The 20,996-nt window shown below is 41.6% G+C and overlaps 1 protein-coding gene across 1 annotated transcript; it reads right to left on the bottom strand.

The window, feature by feature from the left end:
• Positions 1-359: 359 nt before the first annotated feature.
• LOC133014531 (uncharacterized) lies at positions 360-20,714 on the bottom strand. Its single transcript, XM_061081797.1, has 26 exons — positions 20,599-20,714; positions 20,046-20,259; positions 15,787-15,970; positions 15,560-15,694; positions 15,047-15,252; positions 14,810-14,957; positions 14,542-14,660; positions 14,370-14,448; positions 14,108-14,242; positions 13,768-13,842; positions 13,430-13,635; positions 13,132-13,346; positions 12,604-12,970; positions 9,424-9,541; positions 8,537-8,671; positions 6,515-6,659; positions 4,879-5,040; positions 4,581-4,788; positions 2,646-2,823; positions 2,206-2,331; positions 2,018-2,092; positions 1,816-1,947; positions 1,622-1,696; positions 1,316-1,521; positions 1,007-1,215; positions 360-818 (listed from the first exon to the last, which is right to left on the bottom strand). Exons 1-26 carry the CDS (start codon positions 20,700-20,702, stop codon positions 458-460), a joined length of 4,317 nt encoding a protein of 1,438 aa, XP_060937780.1. The 5' UTR covers positions 20,703-20,714; the 3' UTR covers positions 360-457.
• Positions 20,715-20,996: the final 282 nt, after the last annotated feature.

Below are 20,996 nucleotides of genomic sequence, written 5' to 3'. Positions count from 1 at the left end.
GTATTTGGTTGTTTGGTCATGTTGGGAGTATTTGGTTGTTTGGTTTTGTTATGAGTAATTTGTTATGATTAGTTGGGTTGTGCGTATTTGGTTGTTTGGTCATGTTTGGAGTATTTGGTTGTTTGGTCGTGTTGTGAGTATTTGATTGTGTTGTGAGTATTTGGTTTTGTTTGAGTATTCTGTAATGTTGTGAGTGTTTCATTGTGCCAGAAACACTTGGCAGCCGACCACACTTGGTTATTGATATAAACACTTTCACAATTTATGGTGCACATAGAAGAATAAATTCATGGTTTACCTAGAGCAGATAGCGGAACAATTACCCTTTTCTTAAAGAAAAGCCTCATGACAATTATTACTTTAGTTACCTCCATCATTTTATTGGAAGACATGTGTCAAGTCATTCTTTCTTGTTTGTTGTTATTTTTCAGAACTTAATGATTAAAGATTGTAACTCTCAGTTCTCCTGCATGGTCTTCGTGATCCAGTCCAGGTAGTTAGCGACTCTGGTGTAGACTCCATATGCTCCCTGCCGTCCACAGCCAGTCCCCCAGCTGACAATCCCTGCAGCCCAAACCTGTCCATTGTCCTTCAGGGCAAAGGCGCTTCCAGCATCACCACTACAGGAGTCCTTCCCTCCTTCAGGAAGTCCAGAACAAATCATGTTGTCTGTCAGGATTTGTCCTCCGTCTAGTTTCTCCTGAGACGTATTAAATGATTCACTGCAAGTCTCCTGGTCCACCACAGGGAGGTGAAAGTACTTCAACTTTTTTGTTGAATTGCCCATTTCCTGTGTAACGCCAAAGCCTGACACCAGTCTGAAAAAGACAGATAAGATAAAGTTATGGTGAACTCAGAAGTAAAAAGAAAATCATTTGTCTGTCTCGAAGCTGGACAATATTCACATGTTGGCTTATCAAGGGGAAAAAAACTAATTAAGGAGCACAAAAATTATGAATTACAAAAGAAGAATATGTGAAATTAGACATGACAGTTATTTCCTTACCCCATCGTTCCAGTGACATATGTGGCATTCTGCGCTGGTAAACATATGGGCATTACTGATGCGTCGAATGTGATCGGGTCTTGCAGTTTGATTAATGCAATGTCGTTGTTGTAGAGTACGGGTTTGTTGTAATCAGGGTGAAGGTGGACTGAGGCAGCATAAACAGGAGAAACCATCAAGCTCTTAACATCAGTTTGTCCCAGATAAACCTGCAAATCAACAAGATATGTAGGATTTAGAATGTCTCTGTCTGTTTAAAGATTATGTTGAGTATGGGCATTCAGGTAACAACTATGGTGGCCCACTTACCTGCACAGTGTCGTTTGATACTGGGTTGGTAGCTTGTCTTGCGATATGAGCTGCGGTCATAATCCAGCGGTCTGCGATCACCATGCCTCCTCCAACCGTGTTATTTACTTTAAGTAGCACTTGCCAGGGGATGGTATATTCTGGAACATTGTTGCCTCCAATTATCGCCGGATGCACAAGGAGTCGTCCCATTGGCCGGCCACAAACTGGATGTGATGCAGATGTACACAAACACAATGAAGTTTCACACAAATACAGATTTTGTGTTCCAATTGCATCACAGGATTTTATTTTTGAAACAAGTACCTGGTTTGCATGTAGGAGTGACAAACCTGCCGGTGCTGGATTTCCATTTTCCATTTGCTCTGCAGGTGAAAAAAACTGAGAGCACAGAACATGACATATTTCAAAACAAAGCCATTTCAAAAATGTAAAGATTTATGTGCTCACATAAGCATTAGTAGTGATACCTCTTGGCATGATGTATGTGACAATCTCACCGTTTGAATCTAAAGGGAGGGAATAAAACGGCTCATTACAGCCGTAAAAAACAGAAGAGAGGTTGTTGAACTGGTCATACAGTTTGATCATCTCTCCATTCAGCAGAGGTTCAGGTTCTCCACACCCTTTTGCTGCAGAACAACATAACAGGGACATTTCAATATTTTTCAAATGAGATATGTTTTGAATAACAACAGGTACCTGGTATGCATGTAGGAGTGACACCACTGCCGTTGCTGGATTTCCATTTTCCATCTGCTCCGCAGATGAATTTAGCTGTAGAGCACAGAAATAGATTTATTTCTAAATCAAGCAATTTAAAAAATGTAAAGATTCATGTGCTCACATGTGCATTAGTAGTGATACTTTTATGGCATGATGTCTCTCACCGTTTGCATCCTCAGGGAGATAATAGTACGGCTCATTACAGTGGAAATAAGCTCTAGCGGTCTGACGGGTGGACAGGTAGACGAACCTTCCGTTCAGCAGAGGTTCAGGTTTTCCACAGTCAATCACTGCAGAACAACATAACAGGGATATTTTTAGATTTTGCAAATGAGATTTGTTTTGAATTGCTATAATTGTTTTATTTGTCGCAAAATAATTTCCACCATTCTCCACCTTTGGTCATTTGACCTGTGGGACACTAATTACAACCAAAAAATACTCAAAATGTTTACATGTCTGTTGTAAAACTGTTACAATTAAGCAACAGAAGAGTTAGCAAAACAAATATTCCACAAAGAGACAGAATCTTTCTATCCATCTCTCACTGTGTGTTCTCTATACACTCTGATACAGTGGAGGGAGATGACCATAACAGCTTTACCTATTGACTTATAGGTAGCAGAGAAGCCAATATGCTGTTGGACTTCTGAGTTGGAGTTACTTGACTGGAATATGAGAGTCAGTCTGTTGCCAGGAGAAATGATCGGCTCTTTGCCTGGGTGATCAGTGGAGTTCTCCTGGCCGCAAAACCTTCCCAGGATCTGCTGAACATAGAGGACCTGAAAGATATAAAGATTAAGATTAAGATTAAGATACATTTATTTGTCCCAAACACATGCACAGACATGCACAAGCACACTCATGCAAGGAGGGAAATTTAACCTCTGCTTTTAACCCATCTGGTGCAGGACACACAGAGCAGTGAGCAGCCATGTACGGCGCCCGCGGAGCAGATGTTGGGGGAGTAAGGTGCCTTGCTCAGGGGCACTAGACAGGGTGGGGAGAATCCTCTTGGTTTATTGGACAGATCAATCCAGGTTCGTCTTTTTGTTGTTTCTAGAGCCAGAGACGAACCAGAGACCTTTTCTGCCCATAGTCCAAGTTTCTGCCACTAGTCCACCGCCTAAACTAGATGAAAACACATGATGAGGCAATACCTGACTGCTTCTGCTTCATGTGAGTTCAAGCAAATCTTTGTAGCTTATATACACTAACTACAACACACATTAATGTTTGCAGCTAATGGAAATTGACACAGAAGGAGAAGAGTTTTAAAGTCAACAGCATGACTCAGTAACAGCCAAGCTGGCGTTGGTCAAGTAGGAAATTGTCTGGTGTTCAGATCATAATGTCTAAATATATATGTGTGATGGGCCTGGGATGGTGGTGGGGGTTTGCACTTAAACATTAAATATGTAACTTTGGCTACCAGGGGTCTTTCAATCAAAACATCAAAATACCTAGTTTGATGACATCATGAAACAGCATAGGCTCATGGGAGTTGTCTTCGCTACCATTGCCGATGAAAATCAACCTGACGTGACTCAAATCATGTTCCCAAATGAGGTTATGTGAAAGTCTTACTCTGGCTACACAGTAAACAGTTAATAAAACCATGATCCTTTAAAAGAGACCGATACACATAGTGGATGGAAAAAACAGCTCACTGGCTAACTGGGTGTTTTGTTTCTGCATGAGTCATTTGCCACCGGGTGCAGAGATGAGCAAAGCCACGGGTCAAGTTGGTGTAACGCAATAAAAAGGCGACTAAAAGACAACGTCCAGTTACCTTGAATAAAGTGAGTGATGTGTCTGGGTTTGAACGTTCTTGGAAACATTTTGGTTTAATGTGAGCACATAAGCCAACAAAATAGATAACATACGTCTAGTTGTTTTTAGACATTTTAATGAGGGGTATTAAAAGAATAGTAGTATAATTTGTTTTGTTTCTTCTTTCAAAAGTTAGATTATACTGTCTAGTTTTTAAAACATAAAATGAGAGAAAGAGAGCATTTGTGGATCAGGAGCCGGATGTACTGGTCAAGTCATGAGTCAGATTCCAAACCTTGATGCATAAATAGAGTCAAAGTCCAACCCGAGTCCTGAACACACAAGTCTAAAGAAACTGTTTGAGTTCAAATAAACTTGCATCTCTACCCTCTGTTATGCTTAATTAAACTAGAAAACGCATCCAAATTCAAACACAAATCTGTTACATTGGAACGCTCATCTGTTATCGGTGTCAGTTACTACGTCAGACTCAGCTTTGAGAGCAAAGCAATACTTTTAATATTGAAGTTCAAGATCAATGTTTTGTATATTAACGAATCCTTTTATATTTCTATTTGTATAACATGTGGAAGTTCCGGTGTAGGATTTTATTTTTTCTTATGTTTCTGTCCAATTCAATACCTCAATTCTCTATTCATATTGAAGTACCGAATATTAGACTAAGTTCTTGGTTTAGCACATCAAGATGAAAACACAGATATTGTTCAAAATACACTGTAATTAAATGTTAAAATATGGTTCTGACTGTAAGAGAGTCCTCAGAGCAGCCAGCGGATGGTTTGATGTCCAGATGTGTTATGGACAGCTGGATCTGGTGGCCGTCAAGTCCCAAAATGTTCCACTCTCTCTTCAGGCCGGTTGGGTAGGGCAGGGGATACAGAGTGGACTGGATCTCTCCACGCATTAAAGAATTAGTGAAGCCCAAAGAAAAGCACTCACACACAGACACAAACCTGCAGAGATCCATGAACAGAGAAAGTTGGAACTAAGGTGTGAGCCCAAACTTGAATTTAAAATTCACTTTAAAAAATATTCAAACTTACCAAATGACAGAGTATGTCCAACCCATGTCTGGAGGAAGTAGATACAGTTTGCGAGTGGTTTGCTGTTCTGAGAGGATTTGTGTCAAGTCCCAACGGATCCTGGCGTGTTGTACTGAACATTGAACTCCCAGTAGGTGTTTTTGTTTATCTTGGCAAATGTGACTTGTGAGAGGAAAGTGTGGGCGCCATCAGGGACATCACTCAGAGTTAACCTGGATGGACACGTATGAAGCCCACACACTCTTAAAACATCAGATTTTCACGTCGAAAATCTTATACCAGCTCATTCACACAATCAAACAAAAATAAAGTTGATATGCTAATATACACAACTGAAAATGTCAAAACTAGGGAAACCTTTGGTAGTCACACACTGATGAAATGTATTTCATTGAAAAGCTTCCTGAAATTTCTTCAATCAATTTAGGAAGTTTTGAAAAGATCCAAAAGTAGAGATATGAACTAATATTTCCACCAAACTTACCAGCTTGCATTTAGTGGACCAACTTAAATAAAGGATTGTTAGAAGAAAAGTAGTTGGTGCTGTATTTTTACATATGTGTAGAGCAGCCGATACAGTCAGTCATAATGTTTTATGGAAAAATCTCTTAAGATTTAATCTCTTAATCATCTAGTAATCTTCCTGTCTCAGTACAAATATAAACAATAAAAACTTATGTTTATCTTTAAATCCATTTTACAACCTATTCCAATCAAATGTGAAAGGATAGACATAGTAACTGATTTTGATCATATTTGTGTAATACTGGATCCAAGTTTAAATATAACTGTTTTAAAAATGGTTAAAAGCAGTTTGTAAGAGTATTTGGACATAGCCAAGATATTTACGCACGCTACAGTCAGACACTCCATCAAGATGCAATGTTTTTGGCCTTTAGTCATTTCTGAATATTCAACTAGATCAGAGATAATATAATAATCAGAAAGGACATTGATCATGCGCTCAACTCAGCAGTGCATGACAGCTACCTGAACTGCTGAGGCTCACCTTATACAATGGTGTTCCCGAAAAGAATCATCCATCGTTGATGAGCTGTAGGAAAATTAAAGGTTTGTAACCAGAATGTACACAGGTGTTTTGTTCATTAGTTTTTTATTTAGAACAACATTTGTCCAGGTAGTTAGTGACTCTGGTGTAGACTCCATATGATCCCTTCACTCCGCAGCCCTCCCCCCAGCTGACAATCCCTGCAGCCCAAAACCGTCCATGGTCCTTCAGAGCGTATGGGCCTCCACTGTCACCTTGGCAGCAGTCCTTCCCTCCCAGAGGGTCTCCAGCACAAAACATGTTGTTTGTCAGGCTTGGTACATTGTTGCTGTTTGGTTTCTGCTTATACAACGTAATTGATTCAGTACATATCTCCTTGTCCACCACAGGCAGTTGCACGTAGTTCAGCTTATTTGTTAAAAACCGTTTGCCGTCTGTTACTGTAACGCCAAAACCTGACACCAGTCTTAAAAAGAGGACAGACACGGTTATGGTGAACTCTGAAGAATTAAGCAAATCACAGTCTCTTGTTGAAAGCTTGCCAGATTTCACACAACTTAAACAGATGAAAATAATTCATGATTTATGCAGCATCCTAAAATGTAAACATGACAGTTGTTTCCTTACCCCATCGTGCCAGTGATATCCTGCGCTGGTAAACATATGGGCATTACTGATGGGTTGAATGTGATCGGGTCTTGCAGTTTGATTAAGGCAATGTCATTGTTGTAGTCTACGTCTACAAGGTTGTTGTAATCAGGGTGAATGTGGACTGAGACAACATTAACAGGAGAAACCATCAAGGTCCGAACATAAGTAAGTCCCATAAAAACCTGAAAATCAACAAGATATGCAGAAATGTGTCAAAATATGTTTAGCATGGGCATGCAGGTAACAACTATGGTGGCCCACTTACCCGAACAGTGTGGTTTAATGCAGGGTTCCCATCTTTTTCTACGATAATAGCTCCGGTCATAATCCAGCGGTCTGCGATCACCATGCCTCCTCCTCTCGATCCATCTATACTCAGTAGCACTTGCCAGGGGATGGTATTGGCTGGAGCATTGTTGCCTCCAATGATCCTTTCATACACACAGTGTTGGGAAGGATACTTTCAAAACGTATTCCGTTACAGAATACAGAATACATGCCCAAAAATGTAATCTGTAACGTATTCCATTACATTAACTAATCTGAGTAACGTATTCTGAATACTTGGAATACTTCCGGTTTGTATTGCATTTTTTAAGTGTATGATTGCGGCGTTGTTATAGTCAGTGGAGCAGCAGCAGTTTAAACTCTCTCTCCGCAAGATGCGGCGGGCCCGCTGGATGTCCGGCTCCCATCCATTCCCACCTCTGTGCCGGTCCCACCGGAGGCTGAACCCCCCCCTGCGCCAAGGCTGCCTCGCGGCGTGCAGCGATCGTTTCGGCGTCGAGTCTATTTTTTGCGCTTGACGCGAGCATATCGCTCCAGGAAACACACTGAAAAATGATTTTAAACGATATTGATGACATATTATATGATATAAATGATAAAGTATGCGTCCCATAGTTTGTATTCCCCTTCTGTTGTCCTGGAGTTTTAATTTTACCAATTTTACCGATCACATTATTAAATGCCCCCCTCTGCCCATCCACTACAGACACACAAGCAGTCATAAAGATAAAAAGAGAGGGGGGGGCGGGGGCGGAGAATACGTAATTTACCCTCGACACCCGACATTGAACGAGCAAACAGCGGAGAAGCTCTTGAAGATGGATGAAATTAAATTGGGACGCTGTTGCAGTTAATGTTGGAGCAACAAGTGACCATATGCTTTTATACTACTGGGTCAACGGGTGATATTATCAGCGCTGCCCGGCGCTTCAGCGTCCGGTGTGAACCCGGCGTGCCTCGCTGGTCTCCTGCAGAGCCATGACAGCGGAGCTCTGGAAGCGCAGGTCGGTCTTCTCTCACCAGGTGCTGGAAGGGCAGCTTGCGGATCAGCAGCTCCGTAGATTTCTGGTAGCGACGGAACTCTCTCAGAGCCTCGGTCCCGGGCCTGTAACGGTCCCGGGCCGGTAGCGGTGAGGCTCCTTCACGCCGCCGGGGTCCGGGCGCTCTTACTGCAGCCCTGGTCTCCAGCTGCTTCCTGGGGGCTTTGCCGCCGGTGAATAAACTCGAGAAGTACCGTCATGTAATCCACTGATTTCAACAATGTAACTGTATTCTGAATACCATCTATTTAATTTGTAACTGTAACGGAATACAGTTACTCATAATTTGTATTCTAAATACGTAACGCCGTTACATGTATTCCGTTACTCCCCAACACTGCATACACAGAGACGTTGTGTTGGCTGGCCACAAACTGGATGTGATGCAGATGTACACAAACACTGTGAAGTTTCACACAAATACAGATTTTATGTTTCAATTGCATCACAGGATTTTATTTTGGCAACAGATATCTGGTATGCATGTAGGAGTGACAACACTGCCGGTGCCAGATTTCCATTTTCCATCTGCTCCACAGGTGAATATAGCTGTAGAGCACAGAACAAGACATATTTCAAAACCAAGCCATTTCAAAAATGTAAAGATTCATGTGCTCAAATGTGCATTAGTAGTGATACTTTACTGGCATGATGTTTGTGAAAATCTCACCGTTTGCATCCTCAGGGAGGGAATAATACGGTTCATTACAGTGGTACTGAACAACAGAGCGGTAGTAGTTTTCAAAGTCAATCCGGTTGATCATCCCTCCGTTCAGCAGAGGGTCAGGTTTTCCACAGTTAATCCCTGCAGAACATAACAGGGACATTTTTATATTTTTCAAATGAGATGTGTTTTGAATTGCTGTAATTGTTTTATTTGTCGCAAAATAATTTCCAACATTCTGCCCCTTTGGTCATTTGGCCTGTGGGACGCTAATTACAACCCAATGATAATCACAATTTTGCATGTCTGTTGTAAAACTGTTACAATTAACCAACAGAAGAGTTAGCAAAACAAATATTCCACAAAGAGACAGAATCTTTCTTTTGTAAGGGAAATATAACAGTTGACCATAACATAATCATGTTTATTTCCCCTTTGATTGATCATGAATCTCTTACAATGTAACCTTAATCATGCTGTTTCCTGTACTACTGAATGTATATGTCCTGATTGCTTTAACTAGGCATTGTTGTATTCATGTGATCAGAAGATCTCAACCTTTGACTGTTTGACAAACCCCAACCAGAGTGGGAGGGGTTTGTGAAATGTATAAAGACAGAACTGTTTCCTATCTGGGTGCATATTACAAACTAAACTTTGTGGTATGCACCATGCTCTGAGCATTAAAGTGTGACAATACTGTAAGAGAATTGTGTCTCGTTTCCTCGTTGCTAAGGTGGGGTTGTAGAAATTGCCACGACACTTTCCATCTCTCACTGTGTGTTTTCTATACACTCTGATACAGAGGAGGGGTATGACCATAACAGCTTTACCTATTGACTTATAGGTAGCAGATAAGCCAATATGCTGTTGGACTTCTGAGTTGGAGTTACTTGACTGGAATATGAGAGTCAGTCTGTTGCCAGGAGAACGGATCGGCTCTTTGCCTGGGTGACCAGTGGAATTCTCCTGGCCGCAAAACCTCCCCAGGATCTGCTGATCATAGACGACCTGAAAGATATAAATCTAGATAAAAACACATGATGAGGCAATCCCTGACTGGTTCTGTTTCATGTGAGTTCAAGCAAATCTTTGTAGTTTGTATACACTAACTACAACACACATTAATATTTGCAGCTAATGGGAAATTGACACAGTAGGAGAAGAGTTTAAAGTCAACAACATGACTCAGTAACAGTGACGCTGGCGTTGGTCAAGTAGGAAATTGTCTGGTGTTCAGACCATAATGTCTAAATATATGTGTGTGATGTGCCTGGGATGGTGGTGGGGGTTTGCACTTAAACATTAAATATGTATCTTCTGCTACCAGGGGTCTCTCGAATCAAAACAATGATAACATAGCTAGTTTGAAAATCAACCTGACGTGTCTCAAATCATGTTCCCAGATGAGGTAATGTGTTAAAGTTTTATTCACGTTACGCAGTAAACGGTTAATAAAACCATGATCCTTTACAAGAGACCAATACACATAGTGGATGGAAAAAACAGCTCACTGGCTAACCTGCTAGCTGTGTGTTTTTGTTCTGCATAAGTCATTTGCCACCGGAAGCAGAGATGAGCAAAGCCACGGGTCAAGTTGGTGTGACGCAATAAAAAGGCGACTAAAATAAAACGTCCAGTTACCTTGAATAAAATTAGTGATGTGTCTGGGTTTGAACGTTGTTGGAAACATTTTGGATAATGTGAGCACATAAGCCAACAAAAAAGATAACATATGACTAGCTGTTTTAAGACATTTTAATGAGGAGTTATAAAAGAATACTATTAGAATTGTGTTTTGTTTTTTCTTTCAAATGTTAGATAATATTGTCGAGTTTTTAAAACATAAAATGAGGGAAAGAGAGCATTTGTGGATCAGGAGCAGGATGTAATGGTCAAGTCATGAGTCTGATTCCAAACCTTGATGCATGAATAGAGTCAAAGTCCAACCCGAGTCCTGAACACACAAGTCTAAAGAAACTGTTTGAGTTCAAATAAACTTGCATCTCTACCGTCTGTTATGCTTAATTAAACTAGAAAACAAAATGCATCCAAATTCAAACACAAATCTGTTACATTGGAACGCTGATCTGTTATCGATGTCAGTTATTACGTCAGACTCAGCTTTGATAGCAAAGCAATACTTTTAATATTGAAGCTCAAGATCAATGTTTTCAAATTTGATTTTTTCTTATTTGTCTGTCCAATTCAATACCTCAATTCTCTATTCATATTGAAGTACTGAATATAAGACTAAGTTCTGGGTTTAGCACATCAATATTGTCACGACTACCTAGCTCCCAGTAGCCATGACAAAAGGGAAGACTGACACCGTCGGGTAACGTTTAACAATAACGTAAGTTTATTTAACAAAACGGGTACAAACAACAGTCTCACAACAAGGTGCAGGCAGCCTTACGGCGTCAGGCCAGAGCTGGAACAGAGAGAGCTTGGAGGTTCTGGGACACTGCTTAAATACTGATGGCAATCACCTGGTGGCCATCACCTGGAGCCCCGCCCCTCATCAACCACCGCCTGCTCCTCCTAAAACAGGGAGAATGCACACATATTAAACAAAGGGCCTAGTATTAAAGCTGGGGCGTCACAATATGAAAACACGGATATGTGTGTTATGGACAGCTGGATCTGGTGGCCTTCACGTCCCAAAATGTTCCACTCTATCTTCAGGCCGGTTGGGAAGGGCAGGGGATACAGAGTGGACTGGATCTCTCCATGCATTAAAGAATCAGTGAAGCCCACAGAAAAGCACTCACACACAGACACAAACCTGCAGAAGTCCATGAACAGAGAAAGTTGGATCTAAGGTGTGAGCCCAAAGTTGAATTTAAAATTCAATTTTAAAAATATTCAAATTAACCAAATGACAGAGTATGTCCAACCCATGTCTGGAGGAAGTAGTTACAGTTTGAATGTGGTTTACTGTTCTGAGAGGATTGGGTCAAGTTCCATGGATCCTGGTGTTTGGTACTGAACATTGAACTCCCACTAGGTGTTTTTGTTTATCTTGGCAAATGTGACTTGTGGGAGGAAAGTGTGGGCGCCATCAGGGACATTACCCAGAGTTACCTTGGATGTACACGTATGAAGCCAGACTCATTCACACACTCCACTTGGAGCCTCAGTTTTTCACGTAGAAAATCTTTCACCATCACACTCACACAATCAAACAAAAATAAAGTTGATATGCTCATATTTACAATTGAAAATGTCAAAACTAGGGAAAACTTTGGTAGTCACACACTGATGAAATGTATTTCATTGAAAAAGCTTCATGAAAATTTAGGAAGTTTGGAAAAGATCCAAAATTAGAGATATGAACTAATATTTCCACCAAAATTACCAGCTTGCATTTAGTGGACCAACTTTAACAAAGGATTGTTAGAAGAAAAGTAGTTGATGCTGTATTTTTAAATATGTGTAGAGCAGCCGATACAGTCAGTCAAAAAAATCTCTTAATATAATTTCTCGTCTAGGAATCTTTCCTGTCTCAGTACAAATATAAAAAATAAAAACTTATGTTTATCTTTAAATCCATTTTACAACCTATTCCAATCAAATGTGAAAGGATTGACATAGTAACTGATTTTGATCATATTTGTGTAATACTGGATCCAAGTTTAAATATAACTGTTTTAACAATGGTTATTTTGTAAGAGTATTTTGTAAGAGTATTTGGACATTTTGTAAGAGTATTTGGACATAGCCAAGATATTTACGCATGCTACAGTCAGACACTCCATCAAGATGCAATGTTTTTGGCCTTTAGTCATTTCTGAATATTCAACTAGATCTGAGATAATATAATAATCAGAAAGGACATCGATCAGGTGCTCAACTCAGCTGTGCATGACAGCTACCTGAACTGCTGAGGCTCACCTTATACAATGGGGTTCCCGAAAAGAATCATCCATCGTTGATGAGCAGTAGGAAAATTAAAGGGTTGTAACCAGAATGTACACAGGTGTTTTGTTCATTAGTTTTTTATTTGAAACAACATTTGTTTAATTTGAGATGTTGTGGTTTTCTCATCATGAGTTACTTCGGAAATTTCAGTTCTCCTGCATGGTCTTCTTGATCCAGTCCAGGTAGTTAGTGACTCTGGTGTAGACTCCATATGATCCCTTCTTTCCACAGCCCTCCCCCCAGCTGACAATCCCTGCAGCCCAAAACTGTCCATGGTCCATCAGGGCGTAGGGGCCTCCACTGTCACCTTGGCAGGAGTCCTTCCCTCCTAGAGGATCTCCAGCACAAAACATGTTGTTTGTCAGGCTTGGTACGTTGTTGTTCGGTTTCTGCTTAGCCAATGTAATTGATTGAGTGCATGCCTCCTGGTCCACCACAGCCACTTGCACGTACTTCAGCTTATTAAAAGAAAACCGTTGGCCATCGGTTCCTGAAACGCCAAAACCTGACACCAGTCTGAAAAAGAGGTAGACACGGTTATGGTGAATCCTGAAGAAGTAAGCAAATCACAGTCTCTTGTTGAAAAGCTTGCCAGATTTCACACAACTTAAACACATGGAAATACTTCATGATTTATGCAGCATCCTAAAATGTAAACATGACAGTTGTTTTCTTACCCCAATGTGCCAGTGCCATATGTGGCATCCTGCGCTGGTAAACATATGGGCATTACTGATGGGTTGAATGTGATCGGGTCTTGCAGTTTGATTAAGGCAATGTCGTTGTTGTAGTCTACGTCTACGGGGTTGTTGTAATCAGGGTGAATGTGGACTGAGACAACATTAACAGGAGAAACCATCAAGGGCCGAACATCAGTAAGTCCCATAAAAACCTGAAAATCAACAAGATATGTAGAAATGTGTCAAAATATGTTGAGCATGGGCATGCAGGTAACAACTATGGTGGCCCACTTACCTGAACAGTGTGGTTTAATGCAGTGATCCCCTCTTTTACTACGACATGAGCTGCGGTCATAATCCAGCGGTCTGCGATCACCATGCCTCCTCCTTTTCCTCCATCTATATTCAGTAGCACTTGCCAGGGGATGGTATTGTCTGGAGCATTTTTGCCTCCAATGATCCTCTGATACTCAGAGAGTTGTTGTGTTGGCTTGCCACAAACTGGATGTGATGCAGATGTACACAAACACAATGAAGTTTCACTCAAGAACAGACTCAAAGTTCCAATTGCCAAAAAACTTATAAACTTAGATATTTTTTGCAGTGTGCTACTTTTGCACTGACAACCCATACCTGGTATGCATGTTGGTCTGACAACAACATCATTGTTGGATCTCCACTTTCTGTCTGATTCACAGGTGAAGCTAACTGAGGAGTAAATGGAACAATACAAAAAAACATAGTTTGGTGTTAATCTTTGATTTTAGCTAACAAGCTTAGGTTATCAGGTTTCAACTCAATCAAACAGCTAATGCATACATGTTATAAAACCAAGGGACATTAAAACCTTATTCTTCTAGACAACAGCAGTAATGGTGAAGCAAGCTAATGATGCAAATCACAGAAATCTCATTCCAGTTTGGCCTTAGAGGATTACGAGGCTTGGGACACAGCCAGTATGTAAATATCTCACCATTCACGGCCCCAAGGAGCGAGTAAAACGGTTCATTACAGTGGTACTGAACAACAGAACGGTACTGGTTTTGGAAGCCAGAGAGGAAGGTCACTCCACCATTCAGCAGAGGTTCAGGTTCTCCACAATCAAATACTGCAAAGAAACAAAACAAGACATGTGTGTTAGTTTTTCCTGTTTGTTGTTCCAAGTCATCAGGAGAAAGTGTTTGTGTTTCCATTATATTGTTACATATATTTGTTTGAGCTTAAAGGTGACGTACTGTGACATTCAGGCAGAGGAAGGTGCCACTGTCCATTGCTTTGGCACATGGTAGAGAAGCTCTCCATCTCCTGACCCCCCTGAAACAGAGAAAAGAGGAAACGATTAAACGTCAGCCTTAACACTTTTTCTTGATACAAAGTACTGCTTGTTGTAATAAAGTTTCATCTAACCATCATCAGCTTGTATCCTTGGGCACAGCGCACAAAGATGTAGTCTCTGTAGAAATATTTGGTCAAGATTGGCGTGACTCTGCCTTCGGCCACGTTACCAGGAATTGGACACTGCACCCCTGGAAAAGCCATGGAAACGCATATGAAACATCAGCAGCATACCTGAAGGGACCAAATATGGTGCACAGTGCCAAAATGCTTTGACAGCGGCACCCAACAGTTTAAGTGCTCATTGGTTTATTTCTACTGTCATTGCTCTCCCTCTCACTGTGTGTGCTGTAGTCCAGGCTCCAGCCGTTGCTCAGGCCTTCGTCGTCAGTGTGGTAGTCCAGCTGGACAGTGTTGGAGTTTGTGACCATCAGACCTGGACTCTTTGCACCACACAGCTTTATGTGATCTCTGTTTGGAACGGTCACCTTCAGAGAGAGGAGCAGTTACCTACACTGTTCATTTATCATATCACCAATCCATTAATAGACAGTGTATGGAATTTGCTTGTTGTTACCTGCAACCAGTGATGGAGACAGCTCAGGCCTTGCTGCGTGTCAACACTCTCGATGTGGAAGTTGTCAGAGAAGTTGAGAGACACAGCGAAGCCAAGTTCTACAGAAATTATGTACTGACAGGACACGGCATGAGGTGGGGAGTTGGGATATCCTGGACTGTGAAGAAATCCCTCCGGCTCATCAAAAGTATCACCAGCACAGGACACTGGGCAACAAGAAACAGGAGAAACTAGAAACTGGCACTTGAAAGAGCACATACCTCCACCAAGGCCTAACAGTCCCCTTATGAAACCACGTTTTAACTCACAAGATCCAGATTGTATCAATATCCATGAATTATTCTGTGAGACTTTAATGAAAATGTTGAAAATGAAAATGAAATCATTTTTATAGGTTGTTTCAGGACATTATCTTCTAAATGTAGCTGTATATCATTTGTGAAACTCGACAAAACTGAAGTCACAACCGTTTGGCCCACATACAGGGGAGGAGTGTATCTGCGCAACACTCACACATGCAGCTGCGCTGGTCTGAGCGTAGTTCGTAGCCATGGTGACAGGAGCAGATGTAAGACCCGAGTGTGTTTAGGCAGATCTGAGTGCAGAGTGGACCTGAGGCATCTCCAGGGGCAGAACACTCATCTATGTCTGGTGATGACAAAGTGATTGATTATAAGGGGGGAAGGTTCTGCTGTGAGAAGAGGGAAGCGACAGGAGGGTGAACAGAGAAGAAGTGTTACCTGACGCCTGGTAATGAGCAGCGAAGCCCACGTTCTGGTGGCGCTCTGGGTTGTTGTTATCTGTCTGGAAGATGAGGGTGAGTCTGTTGCCTGGAGACAAGATGGGCTGGTTGCCGGGATGGTGCCCATAAGCTGAGTTCTCAGAGCCACAAAACTTTCCCATCACCTTTCCATCATAGAGAACCTGAAGGAACGTATCAAAAACAAAAAATTAGTCACCTTTGCTGTGAAAACACCAAGTTGTACTTTGCTGTTGGTCGTTTGTCCCATGCATGAATTGTCCTAAATGGAAACTGTGTCTGGCAGCTCATAACACCACGAGGAGAAGATTAAAGCAACACCACAAAGCTGTTTTACCTTAAAATAACAGCTTCAAAAATTAGTTTGAAGGTGAATGGTGCCATCTTCATTATCAACGCCTGTTCTTGCTCTACACTGTCGAACCTAAACTTGTTGCTTATATAAAAAAATTACTTCAATCGGTAACACTGAAATTATTATTTTTTAAATTAAATTTAGCAATTGCATTAAAATATATTGTTAACTTTAAGTTGAACAAGCTTGAATTCCTGTTTGTTTTTTTTAAGTTGGTCCAACAATTTTCTTTTTATCAGTGTAACTTTGGTGAGCGGGTACGATCTCCTGTGAGAGTGTGTAACGGACTGACTGCCTCAGCCTATAATTCCAGAACAAGACTTAAGGCTCCAGTATGCTTCTACGTATCAGTTTCTCGGAGAGGGCTCCACGGGTGGGCGAAGAGTCTTTTTGATTTTTGCTTCTCCGACCACTGTACGTCAAAAAAAATTCACCGCCAAACCCATAGGTGGCGCAACGGAAGACGAGCTCAGAGAAGCCTACCCCATTTGGGAAGAAGAAGTCCACGTGTGTCTGTTTACCTCTGTTAGCTTGCCTCCCACACACTGAACCATGGCAATTAACAGAACTAAATAAAGTGACACCCAGCGGATCAAAATGCTGATGTAAGCGTTTCTTAGCGCAGCGGTTCTCCGGTCTTGTTTCCGAACTGTGTTGCTGATTCCACAGCTTGAATCTGCTTGAGGCTACATGTAGCTAGAAGCTACACGGAGCTAGCTCCCCCCCAGCTTCCACACACAGTCAGCAGGGACTCCCGACACTAACTACTACTATCCAGTGTTTGCTTCTAACCTGGCGGTATTATAGAAACAGTGTCATGATAGAAGTGGAATTAAAGTCGTGACGGCGGGTTTTTGCTCTGTTATCACCGCAGTTAGCATGGTGGCTAGCCCGCTAGCCTAGCCCGCTAGCGCCGTTTTGAAAGCTCGTTATAACCGTATGTAACCGTGCACACATGCCGTCAGTGATCTAACGAGCCACCGTCAGCCGGACAACTCCGGTGGCTTAACACACACGTCACATTAATCGTAGAATGGTAGTTGTGTTTTGGTTTGATGTGACACAGGGAAGAAGGCAGGAAGTGTGAGGTCCGGAAATGACGTCGTAGGGAAATGATGTCGTAGGGAAATGATGTCGTTCGCGGACCAATCACAGCCAAGAGCTGTCCATGGGCTCTCCGACATAAACACGGACAGTTAGAAAAATCAGACGTGTACGAAAAGCTCTCCGAGGCGCTCGGAGAGGGCGTTCCACGACGGATAGGGCGGTCTTATCTATCCGTTTTACAAAAGACGTACAAGCATAAATTGGCCTTTAGAAAACATTATACACCAGCATTTAACTCCAATATATATGTTGGGGGAGAGTCCTGAGTGCTGAGCGTCAAACAATGGGTTATAAATACTTGAGGCCTACAAGGCCCAGCTGAAACCAGTTCAACCAGTTTCACTCTTAATTCACACCTTCTCTAGACAGCCTGGAGCCTCGCCTTGGTGGGGGAAGCATCTCCTGAACCCCCACTGTGCCCCCCCTCAGCAGGCCCTGGTGGGGAGATGTTGCAGGCCGCTCTGCAAAAACCCAAATGAGACTCTGAAACGCCCACTGAGGTCGAATCCCCGCCCACTAAGGTCGGAACCCTGACATTCTCATTGGCTGAGAGTCAACTGAGGACCATGACCACTTCCTGAGGAGGCAGGTACCTCCCAGGTACTACAAAACCATTGTGCTCCCAGAAACCTTTCTCTTTTACTCAGATTCCCAAGCTACAACAGAACCCCTAGGGGTTTTACTAGTTAACTCGGTATTTTTAAGAGACTCTCTCTTTGTCCTCTTTCCACGCTGCTCAAGTTGTCTTCTGACCTCAAGAGGTCTAACCACACGACTCAGTAACTAAGGAGGCGATTAGACGTTTGTTTAATATCATTTTATTTGAAGTCGTTTCATTTTCTTCTTTTATCTCAGTCAAAGTTTTATTTTTGATAGGACTCTTTGCTGTTTTAACTTGAAAGACCGAAACAGGAAGTGCCCCGCTGGACGGACTCCGACACTTCCATAGACTTTTCTCTTTTTTTCAACGATCCACAAACGGCGTCCACAAAGCCGTTCCCTGCAGAAGCGCGACGTTCATACTTCCGGTTCATTTCCGGGTTCTTTGTGTTAGTGTTTGAGCGCCGCGAGAGAAGCCTCCGGCCACGCTGTTAACGTCTGTGTTAGTCTGCAGTGAGTTTACCGATCAGAACCTCAGCCCACAACGTCCGCTTGGGGCTGAGTGGTTAAATCACTGTTAACTAATCTCTGGCGTGTTTTAAGAGCTTCTTTGAACTCTCCTGGCATGTTTTCTCTCTCTCTTCACTCTCTCTCTCTCTTCTCCTAAACCGACCTACACACGTTCCGATCTGTATTTATAATACAGTTCATGTCACATAGTTAAATCTATATTTAGAGGGCCTGAAGGCATCTTGCCGCCATTTTGACTCCAAAGCTGAACTAGAACAAAGAATCCTTTGTTCCACCTCCTCCTTTGTGTCTCACACGTGGTCCGGCGGCCATTGGAGATTGTTCATCTCTAGACCCGCCCTCAATTCTGGCTCTAAATTCATAAGGAACCCGCCATTTTGTTTTGTAGTTTCAAGCCTAACATTGTCGGCCTCGATCTTAGATGTGACGTCACTACGTGACTGCGTCATCGCCACGCCCCCTTCTTTCTCTCTCTCTCTCTCTCACACAACACACACACACACACACACATACACACACACTTTGATAGACACGGACAGATGCACACACACACAGATACACATAGATGAATACATGTGTTTTCTAAATTGTGATAAATGCTGCTGCTGTTGTGATCTTTGAAATATGGGAGTTTGTTAAGATGATGAATCATTAAATAACACTAACTTTATTTCACACACACACACATAGACACACACACACAGAGAGACACTTTGACACAGACACACACACACATAGAGATAGACATACATAGGTAGACCGTCGGTTTTACATGTATTTTCTGAATTGTGATAGTGCTGCTGCTGTGTTTATCTTTGAAATATCGGAGCTTGTTAAAATGAGGAATCATTGAATAACATTATAACTTTATTTCCCCTTTTTAATAAATGCTTTTGTAATTAAAGTATCTGTAGTCTGTGATTATTTGTGCATATGTATGTGAATACAGCTGGATTATGATTGCCTGTGCTCGAACTTAGAAGCCTTCACTGTTTATTAAGTAATCGTTAATATTAAAATATTGACATTATTAATTTGACATTTATCATTATGAGACTGATATTTATAGCTTGATATCGTTGGTCCCTGTTACCAGGGTGGTGCCCCTCTACGATAAGTTATGGCCTTATCATTTTTTTAATTATTTTTAATAAATAATCTTTTATTATTTATATAATCATATTTCATGATTATTAATAATTAGCCAACGTCAAGTCTACTCCTATTGCACAACATATATAATAATAATTTTAGAATTAATAATATCCACCGTTCATTTGTGTTTCAGCTCAGTGATTTTAACAACCAGTCAGAGCTCCATCCAACACATTGATAGGTTCTGTTCTTTCTCTACATGAAAACCCCTTAATCACTCTGACACGGAGCCTAGAAGAATTCCCCACGTGTGGCTGCAGGTGGTGCTGTTCCTCAGTAGAAATGACATGGTGTTGCTTTATCTCTCATCACATATATAACCATATTGTTTAAAAAGAAAATGATTTGTCTATAGAATAGGTTTAGTGTCAACTTAACATTTTAACCAACGAGAAGAGGTCAGCTTGTCACACTTTATGTTTCAAATTCAAGCCCAGCAGCATTATTGTCTATTGAAATGAACTGTATATGTGTTGAAATGTGGCTCTGACTGTGAGGGAGTCGTAGTAGCAGCCTGCAGAAGCTTCAATGTCCATGTGTGTGAAGGTAATTTGGATCCGGTAGCCTTCGGGCACACTGAGGTCCCACTGCTCCTGCAGGTTGGGAGGGTAAGGCTGCGGATACTGGGGAGACTGGACCTCACCGTGCATCAGGGGCTCAGGGTCGGGCAGTGGCCAGCACCCGCACGCCAACACAAACAGAAAGCTGGAAAGGTGCATTAGCGGATTCATCACATATTTGTTTATGCGTGGTCGTCTGAGCTGCTGGTCCAAAGTTGAACCAAACAGAAAAGAACAAACATGGTGTCAACACAACTTCATGATATCACTGAGGTTTTATATGTGTCTTTCTGAGACATGGATCAATTGATCAAGCTGTGAAACATGCAGTAATAATAAAAGTTATTCTGCAGAAGTCAATACACAATGATTTAAGAAGCAGTTCGACGACAGATATCTGCTGTTAATTCTTGAATCAAGGAATAAATTGAAAACAAAAAACGCTTTTGTACAAAATAGGTTGAAAATGTTGTATTTAACTTACAAGATGATACAGAAGGTCCACCCCATCTCTGGAATTGAATATCTGTCAGTGAACTGATCCGCTGTCGTTGGAGCAAATGCTTCACTTTCAGGTAAAGCATTCATAATAAAAAAAAAAAGTGTTGTTTCCTGTATTTAGCAACTCACTACTTTGACCCTTTGATACACAAGCTATGCAAACACCTTCTCATGCCCAACATTGGTAGAAAATGAGCCGTATTCATGTGTGGCTGGGTGTTTCTTTGCTTTATTCATTTACAGCTTATTCTTCCTTCTTTATCAAAGATAAGTCTCCTATACCATCAAAACAACCTTCTTCATTAAGAAGAACTGGATTCCAAGACACACCCAAAACTCCAGCTTGAGCCTGTAAAACAAAGTCCAGGTCCTTAGCATCAG

This window comes from Limanda limanda, chromosome 11 (assembly GCF_963576545.1).
Source record: "Limanda limanda chromosome 11, fLimLim1.1, whole genome shotgun sequence".
NCBI lineage: Eukaryota > Metazoa > Chordata > Actinopteri > Pleuronectiformes > Pleuronectidae > Limanda > Limanda limanda.
Note: the sequence above shows the minus strand (reverse complement) of the source record. Positions and strands in the feature narration are given on the sequence as shown.